General features: G+C 32.1%; 1 protein-coding gene across 1 annotated transcript in view; it reads right to left on the reverse strand.

Moving 5' to 3' along the window:
- Window positions 1-13,810, reverse strand: part of RTTN (rotatin) — a 213,390-nt gene that overhangs the window by 57,003 nt on the left and 142,577 nt on the right. The window contains exons 36-37 of the mRNA XM_023496275.2: window positions 9,887-10,079; window positions 8,690-8,780 (exon numbers count right to left, since the gene is read on the reverse strand). Coding sequence (XP_023352043.1) covers window positions 8,690-8,780; window positions 9,887-10,079 — 284 coding nt within the window. The remainder of the gene's footprint in view (window positions 1-8,689; window positions 8,781-9,886; window positions 10,080-13,810) is intronic.

The raw sequence follows: 13,810 nt of genomic DNA on the forward strand, positions 1-13,810 counted from the left end.
GAAACCAGGGGAAAGCAGATTCAGAATTATCAGACTTTAATCATATTATAAGGTGAAAGCATTGTGGAAGTATAAAATGGATAATTTTGATTATTTTAAATAAGCAAAAAAAGAAGGAACGGTAGAAAATCGGGGGGAAAACTTTTATAGAAATCTCTCAAATAGAATGTCACTGGGCTGCAATACTGCTATGGTATAGGAAATGATGAGCTGGTTAATTTTTAAAAAAACTTGGAAAGATCTGAACTTATCAAAAAAGATGTTAGCCATTTTCAGAGAATCAGATGACAAAAGGAAATAAGCATAGTACAGTCTTAGATATGTTGTTTCAAGGAAATTGCAAGTGACTAGCACAGTGTCATATAGCTGGTAAGTATTGGTTATCTAAGACTGTATTCGAAAGTCCTTTGACTCTAGGGTTGGTACACTATTCATGGCACCATGTACTTGCCCTAGTCTTATGTATGTGAATGACTGTATATGTATGTTTATAGACATTTGCGTGTGTGTGTGTGTGTGTGTGTGTGTGTGTGTTTAAAAAAGCACAAAGTACACATCAGAAAACAACAGAAAAGCTACCAGGAAACAAAAAAAAAGTTGGACAGCTTTGAAAACAATGTGTAGTATTTATTACATATATTTTCTTCAAATGGAAATTTATTGCTTTATATTGAATCCTCTCTTATGTTCTGCTTTGTACCATGGCAATTTTTTTTCTTTTCTTATTTTGTACTTAAATTTAAAAACTTTTTTTTTTTTTTTTTTGCTGAGGCAATTGGGGTTAAGTGATTTATTCAGGGTCACACAGCTAGGAAGTGTTAAGTAACTGAGATCAGATCTGAACTCAGGTCCTCCTGACTGCAGGACTGGTGTTCTATCCACTGTACCATCTAGCTGCCCCTTAATTTAAATAAAGGAGTAATAATCATAATCTCAGGCAAACTTAAAATAGATTTAATCAAAAGAGAAAAATTAGGAAACTATACCATATATCAGATGTTAATTGATATTGTTTAGATTATTTAAAATAACTAAACCGCATAAGGCTAGAATATTGTTGTGGGATATGAGCTGGTAGATTTAGAAAAATATGGAAAGACTTGGACTTACAAAGGAAGGTGCACTCCACTTTCAGAGAAACAGAGGACAACTAAAAATAAATATAAGGCTGTATTAAATATATGCCTGCGAATGTCTGTATGTCTATATGTATGTTATATGTATGTATTGTACATAAGTACATACACATACACATATCTGTGCTTAACTGTAACCTACTTGGGGGGAGGGAGAGTTGAATAAAAGGAGAAAAAAATAAAGTTAACAAGTAAATAGCAGAAAACAAAAGAAAATCTACAAAGAAGCAAAGAAAAGATGGACAACTATGAACACAATGTATAGTATTTGTTATACAGACTATTCTGAATTGGAAATTTATTGTTTTATATCATGAATTTTCTCTTATGTTCTGCTGTTCTCATGTCAATGTGACTTTTTTTCCCTGTTCTTATTCTGTATTTGTTTAATTTTTTTTTTAAAGAAACAATTGTTATCAATAGACAGTGACCAAATTATGTTCATAAAAATAACTTGAAACAGCACAATGACCTCTGGAAACTATCAGGATTTCATAAAATGTATATTCCATAAAATATCTGAAATGATTAGTACATATAGTATAAACTGGAAATAAATTTCAAAATATGCTTAAGTTTCTATTTCCCAAGTCTTTGATTTACTTCAAAACAAAACCCTTACTCAAGTATAAGTGGCCTTTTATTAAAATCCTAGATTAAAGAGGTTGGAAAGGATCTTTCATTCCCTAAAGATCAATCAGGACCACTCTAATAAATATTTCTAAGCAGAAAAGAGTTTGAGTGTTGGGCTGGTTTTGGATTTTATATGGTTTGAATGAAAACTGGTCTGGGAAAGGGGACTTCCAGGAATGGAGCCAAAATGAGGATTAAAGCCAGGAAGTTGCTCTAGTTCTAGTTTCTCTCAAAAATCACATGACACCAAGCCTCTGAACAATGTGACAGAATGAAACCACTTTCCACCTCAAGACAGACTAGAAAATCCAGTCTCATTGGGATGAAAACGCTTTTCAGCCCAGCTCAGAAAGACTCTGAGAAAGCTGTGAAAGGGTCTTAACCACAGCATATCAGCAACTAAGATGCTCAGTCCTGACTCAGGAAAGGGCAGCACTCCAGTCCCAAATCAGAAGGTAAAATCTGGGAAACCAGGCTGTTTCTGGAAAAGAGCAGGGTAAGGCTACCCCCATAAATACAAGGGGCCCATGTGCTCAAAGCCAAGGCTCAGAACTGCAGAGGAAGCATGGGACATCATCCCCCTTTACATAAGGAACAGAGCTTGACCATAAAAGTAAAAATAAGAAATACCAAAAGAAAAGGAAAGAAAAAGAGTAAGAAACAGAAAAGAACTTTGACCATAGAAACCTACTAGGGTGACAGGCAGACCAAAACACAAATTCAGAGTAGGGCAGAATGTCCACAGAAGAAATCTCAAAGAGTGAGACATATTAGTCTCAAGTCGAAAGATGCTTCTTGGAAATGCTCATAAAATACTTCAAAAGGCAAAGGTGAGAGGTAGAAGAAAAAATGGAAAAAGAAATGAGAGGTATGCAAGTGAGAGTCAACAGCTTGGAAAAGGAAAGAAAAAAAAATGACTTAAGAAAACAACTTCTTAAAAAATACAATTGGCCAAATGCAAAAATAAATAAATCCACTACAGAAAAGACTTTTAAAAGTAGAATTAATAAAAAGGGAAAAGAGATTCAAAAGTTAACTGAAGAAAATCATTCATTAAAAATTAGAATGGAACAAATGGAAACTAATGACTCTATGAAACAGCAAGAATCAGTCAAACAAACTAGAAAGAATGAAAAAATGGAAAAAATTATGAAATAACCTCATTGGAAAAACAGCGGACCAGGGAAATAGATGCAGAAAAGAAAAATTTTAAATTATTGGCCTACTTTGAAGGCCATGACCAAAAAAAAAAAAAAAAAAGATCCCAGATAGCATTCTTCAAGAAATCATTAAGGAAAGCTTCCCTGATAGTCTAGAAACAAAGGGGGAAATAAATATTCATTAAAAGAATATCTCTATTACCCTCAAAAAGAGATCCCCAAAAGAAAACTCTAATGACCAATGTAGTGAAATTCCAGAACTACAATCTCAAGTTAAAAATACTTCAAGTTACCAGACAAAAACAATTCAAAAATTAAAGAGCAACAATCAGTCTTACCCAGGATCTGGCAGCTTCTACATTAAAGCATCAGAGGGCCTGGAATACTATATTCCCAGAAGGCAAAGGGCCTGGGATTATAATCATGAGTTAACTGCCCAGAGAGACTAACCATCAACTTTCAGGGGAGGTGATGAAACTTCAATAAAGTAAGGGACTTTTAATCATTTCTACTGAAAAAATCAGAACTAAACAGAAAATTTACTCTATAAAGACAGCACTCAAGAGAAGCACTAAAAGGTAAACAGGGTAAAAATATATATTATTTAAAGGTTAAACTATTTACATCCCTAAATGGGAAAATGATATCAGTAACTCTTGAGAACTGTATCTGAGACTTGGATAGACAGACAAAGGGGTATCAAATGGACTGAGAGTGGGGTTGTTAATGGACTATGATGTGATGACATAAAAAAAACAAAAAGACATGAAGGAATAGGAAAGATGTGTACCAGAAAAAGTGGAACAAGGAGGTATAATGGGATAAATTAGATCACATGAAGAGGCACAAAAGAAGGAAGGGCAATGAGCACTGTCTGAAGTTTGATCTCATCATTTTGGATTCTCAGAGTTTTCTTAATCATTCAGTTCTGTACAGATTTATCCAACCTTATAAAGAAGTAGGAAAAGAAAGAGAAAAGAAAAGGGAGGAGCAGGATAGAAGGGAGGGCAGAAACACTAAGGGAAAAGGTAAGAAAAGGGGGGAAGGAGTAATAGAAGATAAGGTAAGGTAAGTTTAAAAAAACTACTAAGGACAGGATGAAAAGAGCAAACAAACGTATATAGAGGTGAAAATAGGATGGAAAGAAATACAGAACTGGTAATCATGACTGAATGTAGATGGTATGAACTCTCCTATAAAATGAAAGCAATAGCAGAATGGATTAAAAAAACAGAATCCTACAATGTGTTGTTTACAAGAAACACATTTGACACAGAGACACACACATACAGAATAAAGCTAAAAGGCTGGAACAGAATTTATTATGCTTCAGCTGAAGTAAAAAAAAAAAAAAAAAAGCAGGGCTAGCTATTCAAATCGCAGTGAAGCAAAAGTAAAAATAGATCTTATTAAAAGAGATAATTAATAAAGGAAAGTACATCTCCATAAAAAGTATCTTAACAATGAAGTAGCAACAATAGTAAATTTATATGCACTTAGTGATAGAGCAGCCAAATTCCTAGAGATTTTAAGTTAAAGGAGGAAACAGACAATAAATTATAGTTTTTTTGGGGAACTCAACATTCCCCTCTCAGAATCAGACAACTCTAACCACAACATAAACAAGAAAGAAACTAGAGAGGTTTTAATATATGACAGACCTCTGGAAAAAATTGAACAAAAAGGAATACAACTTTTTCTCAGCAGTATATGGCACCTACACAAAAAATGACTATATATTAGGGCATAAAAACCTCAAAATCAAATGTGTAAGGCAGAAACAGTAAATGCTTCCTTTTCAGATAATGCAAGAAAAATTATATTCAATGAAGAAGCAGGGAAAGATGGACTAAAAACCAAATGGAAATAAAATACTCTAATTCTAAAAAGAGATGTGGGTCAAACAACAAATCACAAAAACAACCCATAATTTCATACAAAAGAATAACAATAGTGATACAACATACCAAAACCTATGGAATGAAGCCAAAGTAGTTCTTAGGGGAAATTTCATCTCTAAAAAATAGAGTTACATGAATAAAATAGAGAAAGAAGAGATCATTGAATTGGGTATGCAACTTAAAAAGCTGGAAGAACAAATTAAAAACCCTAATTAAATACCAAATTAGAAATTATGAAACTCAAAGGACATTAATAAAATTGAAACTAAGAAAACTATTGAACTAATAGTTGGTTTTTATGAAAAAACTCAACAAAATAGCTAAACCTTTGGTTAATTTGATTAGAAAAAGGAAAAGAAAAAAAAAAATCACCAGCATCAAAAATGAAAAAGGTGAACTTACCATCAATGAAAAACAAATTAAAAGCAATAACAAGGAGCTATTTTGCCCAATTGTAAGGCAGCAAATCCGACAAATTGAAATAGATGAATATTTCCAAAAATATAAATTGCTCAGATTAACAGAAGAGGAAATAGATTACTTAAATAGTCCCATTTTAGAAAAAGAAATTGAACAGCTCATTAATGAAGTCCCTTAGAAAAAATCTCTGGGCCAGATGGATTCACAAGTAAATTCTACCAAACATTTAAAGAACAATTAATGTCAATACCATGCAAACTATTTGGAAAAACAGGAAAAGGAAAAAGAAATTAAAGGAATTAGAATAGGCAATGAGGAAATAAAACTATCACTCTTTGCAGATGATATGATGATATACTTAAAGAATCCTAGCAAACCATCCAAAAACCTACTGGAAACAAGTAACACCTTTAGCAAAGTTGCAGAATATAAAATAAACCCACACAAATCATCAGTTTTTTTTCTATATATTACTGACAAAGCTCATTAGCAAGAGATATAAGGAGAAATTCCATTAAAAAAATTATAGACAAAATAAAATATTTGGGGTAGCTGCCAAAACAACCTAAGAACTAGATGAACACACATAACAATTCTCATACAAATAAAAATCTAAACAATTAGAAAAATATCAATAGCTCACTGTTAGGCTGAGCTAATAAAATAAAAATGACAATTCTGCCTAAGTCATACACCAATGAAAATGTCAAAAAAAATATTTTAGAGAACTAATAAAAATAATAACAAAATTCATCTGGAACAACAAAAGGTCAAGAATATGGAGGAGTGGCTTAACAGTACCAAACCTAAAACTACATTTTAATAGAGCAGTCATCAAAACTATTTACCACTGGCTAACAAATAAAGTGGTGGATCAGTGGCATAGATTAGATACATATGACATAATTATTCAGGCCTACAGTACTCTAAGCCAAACTCCAGCTTCTGGAAAAAGAGCTCACTATTTGATAAAAATTGCTCACTGGAGAATGATATGTCAGAAACTTGGCACACCATAACATAAAAAGACAAAATGGGTAACTGATTTAGGCAAAAATAATACCATAAATAAATTAGGAGAGCAAGTAATAATTTACCTATCAGATCTTGGTGAAGGGAGGAATTTTTGACCAAAGAAAAACTAGAGAACATTATGAATAGCAAAATGAACAACTTGGATTACATTAAACAAAAAAGTTTTTATACAAACAAAACCGACAGAAATAAGATTAAAAGGGAAATACAAAGCTGGGAAAAAGTCTTTAAAGTCAGTGTTTCTTATAAAGAATTGTCAAATTTGTTAGAATACAAATCATGGTCAAAGGATATGAAGAGACAATTTTCAAATGAAGAAATTAAAGCAGTCTCTAAATGCAAATTAAAACAACTCTGAGGTACCATCTCACACTTCTCATGTTGGCTAAAATGTCAGGAAAAGATAATGACAAATGTTGGAGGGCATGTAGGAAAACTAGGACACTAAGGCATTGTTGATGGAGTTGTGAACTGACCCAACCATTCTGGAGAGCAATCTGGAACTAAACCTAAAGGACTATAAAATTGTGCATACCCTTTGACTCAGAAGTACCGTCACTAGGTCTGTGTCCCAAGGAAATCATAAAGGAAGAAAAAGGACCCACATGTGCAAAAATGTTTGTAGCAGCTCTTTCTGTGGCAGCAAAAAAATGGAAAATGAGTAGTTGCCCATCAATTGGGGAATGGTTGAATAAGTTGTGGTATATGCAGATAATGGAATATTATTGTTCAATAAAAAATGACGAGTGAGCTTATTTGAGAAAGGCCTAGAAAGATTAACATGAACTGATGCTGAGTGAAATAAGCAGAACAAGGAATACACTGAACACAATGACAGCAAGAATATGCAAAGATCAACTATGAAAGACTTGGTTCTTCTCAGGGATTCAGTGATCTAAAGCAATTCCAATAGACTTTGGACAAAAAATGCCATCTGCACCCAGAAAAAGAATTATGAAGACTGAATGTAAATCAACATATGCTAAGTTCACTTCTTTTTTCTGTTTTTTTTTCTCCCATGATTTTTCCTTTTTGCTCCAATTTTTCTCTCCCAACATGATTCATAAAGCAATGTGTATTAAAAAAATTTTTTAAATAAAATCATATTACTCAAAAAAGAATTACAAAAGGGTCATTAACTGGCCATTTTATCACATTATAATTGTTTTTAGCCACAATTCATAAAAATTATTTGATGGTATGGAGAACTTGTGATCTGCATCAGCAAAAAAAAAATCTATCTATCTATACACACACACACACACACACACACACACATAAGAAATCTTTTGAAGTATTAAGGAAGAATAGCAAATACAAAGATGATAGTAATTGATTTCTGAAATTCATTACACTTTGCCATCATTTTAATATGACCAAAAATATATATACAAAATTCAATGAACCAAAATTTTAATGTACTCTATTTACATGAAAATATTTTAAAAATCTACAGAAATGACAGTCCAAATGATTTATTTTTAAATGAGGAAACAGAATTCTAAAGAGATTAGGGGACTTTGCCTAACATCATATATGGGTAGGTAGAGTTGGACTAGAATCCAGGTGTTTTTATTAGTTGTTCTTGGTCAGGTGTGACACATGATAAGGCTATCATGGCTATCAGGTTGTTCATGATCAATGTTAGAACAAAATGAGAGTATTATAGACCTGTAACTTTTAACCAAATAAAGTTTGCTCAAAAATGACATATAAAAGGTACTCAGAAAAGATTTAGTATTGGTTCTGTCCCAAAATTATATTGACTTATGCCACAATGGAAAGTCCATCAAGTCCAAAGAACCCTGTCTTAGTTTTTATATGTTAGGACACTGGGAAGCAAGGTCAATGGTCTGATCTTTAGTATCCTGACCAATAAATACTAAGGATTGTTTCATTACCTTCTTTTTTGTTTATTTTTTGTTTTTGTTGAGGCAATTGGGGCTAAATGACTTATCCAGAGTCACACAGCTATGAAGTGTTAAGTGTCAGGTCCTCCTGACTTCAAGGCTGGTGCTCTATCCACTGAGTCACCTAGCTGTTCCTTCATTACCTTCTTAAGTAGAAATGATCTCAGACAGCAGAACCTTTCTAATCTTAGGTCAGGTATACTTAATTACTAGCTGTCCAAAAAACTACGGCCAAGTATTCCAACCAGATTCATAGTAGACATTGTTCCCACTACACTATTCCATCACTATTTTCATTATAATAACCATGATGATTTACATTTAAGCTAAAACTCTAAGTCTAAAATTCCAAGATTTTACATAAGGATAAATTCACTTTGAGAAGCACTGTTACACTCCAAACCACAATGTTAGCATTTTCTTAATAGTGATACTTAATTTTTATTTGTGGTACTTAATTTCAAAAAATAAAAAATGCAAAAAATACAACTAACCTGAGCTTTTGCATGTTTAATCGGATTTGAGTAAGACAAAGGGATGCTGAGCTCTTGAATGCATTTCTCCAACAAAGTAACATTCAAAGCACTAAATGTGATAGAAAAAAGAAGCATTTTACTTGATACAGTTTTTGCAGAATAACAATTCACAATTTAAAAGTATAAAGAAACAAGGGAAGAACAAAAAATAATATTAAATAGTTCAAGAAAGAACAGAAGCTTACAAAATGGAAAAAAAAATTAGCACCTATATAGTTTCAAAAGGAATTATACAAATACTATGGAAAGAAACCATGAGATGAATATATAAGGCAAAGTATTCCAAATGAGTCCTATCTCCCTTAAGAAAACATTAAAGACAGGTAGAAGTCTAGCCCCAATATAAAATGGAAAAGAAAAAGAGACAATCTAGTGTTGCTAAAGTAAGAATCATACATTAGATAAATCAATCATTCAATCAGCATTTACTGCTATCTGACAGGCAACATAAAAGAAGTTGAGAACACAAAAAGAAATGTGACACATCATAAATTGGGGGAGGGCGGAGATTAGAAGAGATTTTTATTCAATGATAAGTAAAAAACGCTATAAACAAAATAAATATTCAGTAGTAAGAAGGCAGTGAAAATAGGAGAAATCAGGATGTGTTCAGGATTCTTTTAAAGGATGTGCCTGTGTTTCAAAGGCAACAAGAAGTTCCAAGAGGCAGAGATAAGGGACATAAGGGAATAAGAGAAAGCTGGAGTAGTACAAGGAGTAGTTTTCTTTTTACAGGTCTCCATTTCCCCTTAGCTTAAGAAGGCCAAGGTCTCTCATTTCACCCAGGACCAAATCCAGTCCTCTTAATCTATATTTTGCCACTGAACCCAGATGGTTCTGGAGGAGAAAGTGAGGCAGGCAACCTTGCACAGTCCTACCTCACTCAAACCCAATTCACTTGAATGTCATGACATTCCCTCCCTCATAACATGGTCATCTCAAGAATGAAGGACAAACAATAAATAGGCACTTATCTGCCTATTTTAAGTAGGCTTGTTGACATGGCTAAAGCTTATGAATTATCTAACTGAAAGCCATTTAACAATTTCAAATGGATCCTGAATAGAAGCATGAAACATGAGTAAGGCAAAAATTAATCTAGTTCCTTTATACCAGCAAACTCTATTCTTTAAGCTTATAATTTTAATCTCATACCCACAGAAAGCCTTTAGGATGTTGGTTTTATTGAATGCAGTTATAGTGTTCTTTGGAACAACTATCAGTAGGTTGTCCAAAAGGCTACACATTGCTGAAAGAAGAGGAGGAGTTACAATGTACTGTTGTGACAAAGGAGCAGAAAAGGGAGAATCTTGATGACTTGAAGGTGATGTTGTGGTGTCACTCTGACCTATCACAAAAAAGGAAAAAACCAACAGAAAAATGAGGTTAAGTTTAATTTCATTTTTGATCATTTAAAATATATCTCATTTTTAGAGGGTATTAGGTAGCACAGTGAATAGAATACTGCATTTGAAGTCAGAACGCCCCCAAATTCAAAATCATACCATGAATGTGTGTGTATGACCCTGGGCAAGTCACTTAACTTTTCTCTGTTTCAGTTTCCTCATCTATTAAATGAAGATAATAAGAACACCAACTTCACAGAGTTGTTGTAATGATACACTGAGCTAATATTTGAAAAGCACTTTGCAAACCTTAAAGAGCTATGTAATGCTACTTATTATTAGAAGCAGTATTGATCATTTTTATAACATGTAACTAATTATGTTTCATAGTATGATTTACTTATACAGTACAAGAGTAACAAACTACCTATTCACATTTTCAAAAATATGGAAACTGAAATTTATTTACTCAACTTAGCAATATGAAGCCATGTTGGAGGTGGAAAATGTGGTCTATATAATCAATTACTTGCATTTTGAAGACTCTTTCCCATAATAATCTAATAAGCTGGGAGAAAATTTTAATGTTTTGAATATTTTTTTTAAAGAAAAAATACAATTCAAAAATTTTAATGAATCAGAAAAAGTAACTCCCATGGATAAATTAAAATATATACTGATTAAACAGCTTGATATATTGAAAAGAATCATAACTTTAAAGTTGAGAAGCATGGAATCAAATCCTGCCTGTAATTTATTACCTGTGTGACAATGTGTAAATAATTTAACTTCCTTGGGACCTGGTTTCCTCATGATTAACTGTAGGGATTGTTATCGGATAGTTACTAAGATCTCTTGTAGCTCTAAACAGATTACATATGTATATATAATTTATAATATACACAATCACACATATATGATTTTATATATATAAGCATACATATATGTATTCTTGCTACTTTAATGGACTAGAATTACCCTAACTATTTATGAGGGTCTCAATTTGATAAGAAATTGATATACTTTCTTGTGTGTTAACACACTATAAGCTTAAAAATTATTTTTATGTGGAAGTTAGCTGGAAGTTATTGTATCTATATATACTTTAGTTTGCTTTTCAGTTCCTAAATTGGCATAAAGGATTCTAGCCAGCATGAAAAATAAAACATGATTTGTAGTTTAAAAATAAAAACATTAACTAAACAAGAAAAAAAAATACATCGTTAGATAATTTTTACCAAATCTCATGAAAAAAAATCGTAAATTATATAGCTTTTACCAAATCTCATACATAAAAAAGCATTTCATCTTGTCTAAATGCTGAATATATACAAACTCTTCAAGTACCACACACAGCAAAAGAACCATTATGTGAAACAATGAGTTTATAAAATGCCATATTCCAGTAATTCCTGTGTTAATTCTACTTCTTTAAATATTTTGCTTTTTTTGCATGTTATTTTCTGTAAAACTCAAGTAATTATATATTTTGATATTCTTCCTTCTTTGAACCAATTTTTAAAAATGTTTTTAAGACTAAATACAAAATAAGAAAAAAAATCAAAACAGAAGACAGAAAGGAAAATAAAAAACAAAACAAAACAAAATATTGTCATATGCCCAGCAGAACATCAGGGAGGATTAAAAATATATAGCAAAAAAAAAATCCATTTCAAAAAAGCATATATAATAGAAGAGATTATATGCATGACTGTCTATCTTTTCTTTGCTTCCTTGTAGGTTATTCTTTTGTTCTCTGCTGTGCACTTTTTACTTTATGCTTTTCTCCCCCCTTTCATCCCCCTTACAGTTTAAACATTCATAAAGTATACATATATACATTTACATCCACACCCACACATACATGTCTAAAAATACACATATACCCATATGCATTTACAAATATGTAGATATGCATCTAAAACAATATTAATATTGCTGACATATATGGTACATTTCTCTCCTGTTTGAATCTTTAAGTTTGACATTGTCTGAGATCAATGATTACTAGTCCTACTTCTTTTCCTAATACATCCTACTCCTGATTCTTGTAGTGTTTGTGTCTATATCTTATTTCTATCCCTGCTAATTCTTCTATTTTAATTCTGCTCCTTAACTTCCTTGCTATTAATCTTTCTCTCCTCTTGTATTCTTCCTTTATCTTCTTCCATACCCTTTTTCTTTATCCACTCTTTATCCACTCATTAGTCCACATACCCTATCCCACTACCATTAATCTAAGCACCCTTCAGTATCCCACCTTATCCTCTGTCACCATTTCCCTCTTGATACCTTTCCCATTAATCTACCTATTTTGTTCCCCTGTCAGGAATCTACACATTCTTCTATACCCTACCTTACCCTATTCTCTTCCCTCTTATTTTTTTTATAGATTTTGGAAGGTATGCCCTATGGTGTGTATGTGTATGTATGTGTGTGTATATAAATATATATACACACACAGATACAGTGTTCTCTATTTAACCCATCCCCAAATGAGTAGGTTTTCAAAACTAACAGGCCTCCTTCTAATACCTCTGTGTCAGTTCTTCCACTGTACCACATTCATATAGCATAACTATTTTTACTTTTTCCTAGACAGCTTTTTAGGGTCATATCATACTCAGCTCTGCCCCAAGTTTTCTTTTGAACTATCCAATTACTGATGTCAATCTTAAATGTATGGTATATATTTATAAATAGTTTGTCCTTGTTGAGTTCCTTGAAATAAATTTTTGATACTGGTTCTTACATGTTAAATTTTCTATTGAGGTCAGGTTTGGTTGTTCTGAAATCTATATAAGTTCATTGAATTTCCATTTTTTTTTTCCATTTAATATTGTGGTTCGTTTTGCTGGATATATTTTTGGCCACAGGTCTAGGATACATTATATATTTGCTGGTATATATATTCTTTTGTTGCAGCTGCTGATAAATCATGTACAATTCTAATTGTAGTTCCAACATACTTGAATAGGTGTTTCTTCTTGTTTCTTATAGAATTTTCTCTTTAAGATGGGAATTTCCTATTTTAGCAATAATATTCTTTGAGGTAGAGATAGATGAATTTTTGCTATTTCTATTTTTCCCTTGTTTTATCACTCCAGGACAATTTTCTTTGATTACTTCTTGCATTATTATGTCAAGGTTATTTTTTGGTCACAGATTTCATGTAGTCCAATTATTTTTATGGCTTCTCTTCTTAATCTCTTCTCCAGGTCTGTTGTTTTTCTAATATTTCACATTCTCTCCTATTTTTTCATTATGTACTTTTTGTTATTTCTTGTTGTTTTATAGATTCACTGGCTTCCCTTTACCCAATTCTAGTTTTCTTTCCCCTTTTTTTGCATTCATTTATCTTTCCCCCTAGGTACATGTAAAACAACTTTTTTTTTTACATTTGTTTTTAAATTTTGAGTTCCAGATGTTCCCCTTTATTCTTAACACTCCTTCCATGAAAGTCATGTTGCAAAAGAAAACATAAATCTCCCCCAAAAAAAATCCTTTAAAAAAAAAGTATGTTTCAGTTTGTATTCAAACATAATCAGTTCTTTCTCTGGGTATGAGTAACATTTTTTAACAGAAGCCCTTCAGAGTAGTCTTGTATCATTATATTGCTGAGAATAGCAAAATCATGCACAGATCATCCTACAACTTTAATATTACTATGTACATAGTACATTTTACTTTGCATGAGCTCATGGAGAACTTTGCAGGACTTTTTCTGATAGTA

Source organism: Sarcophilus harrisii, chromosome 1, assembly GCF_902635505.1.
Source record: "Sarcophilus harrisii chromosome 1, mSarHar1.11, whole genome shotgun sequence".
In the NCBI taxonomy this organism is placed as follows: Eukaryota; Metazoa; Chordata; class Mammalia; order Dasyuromorphia; family Dasyuridae; genus Sarcophilus; species Sarcophilus harrisii.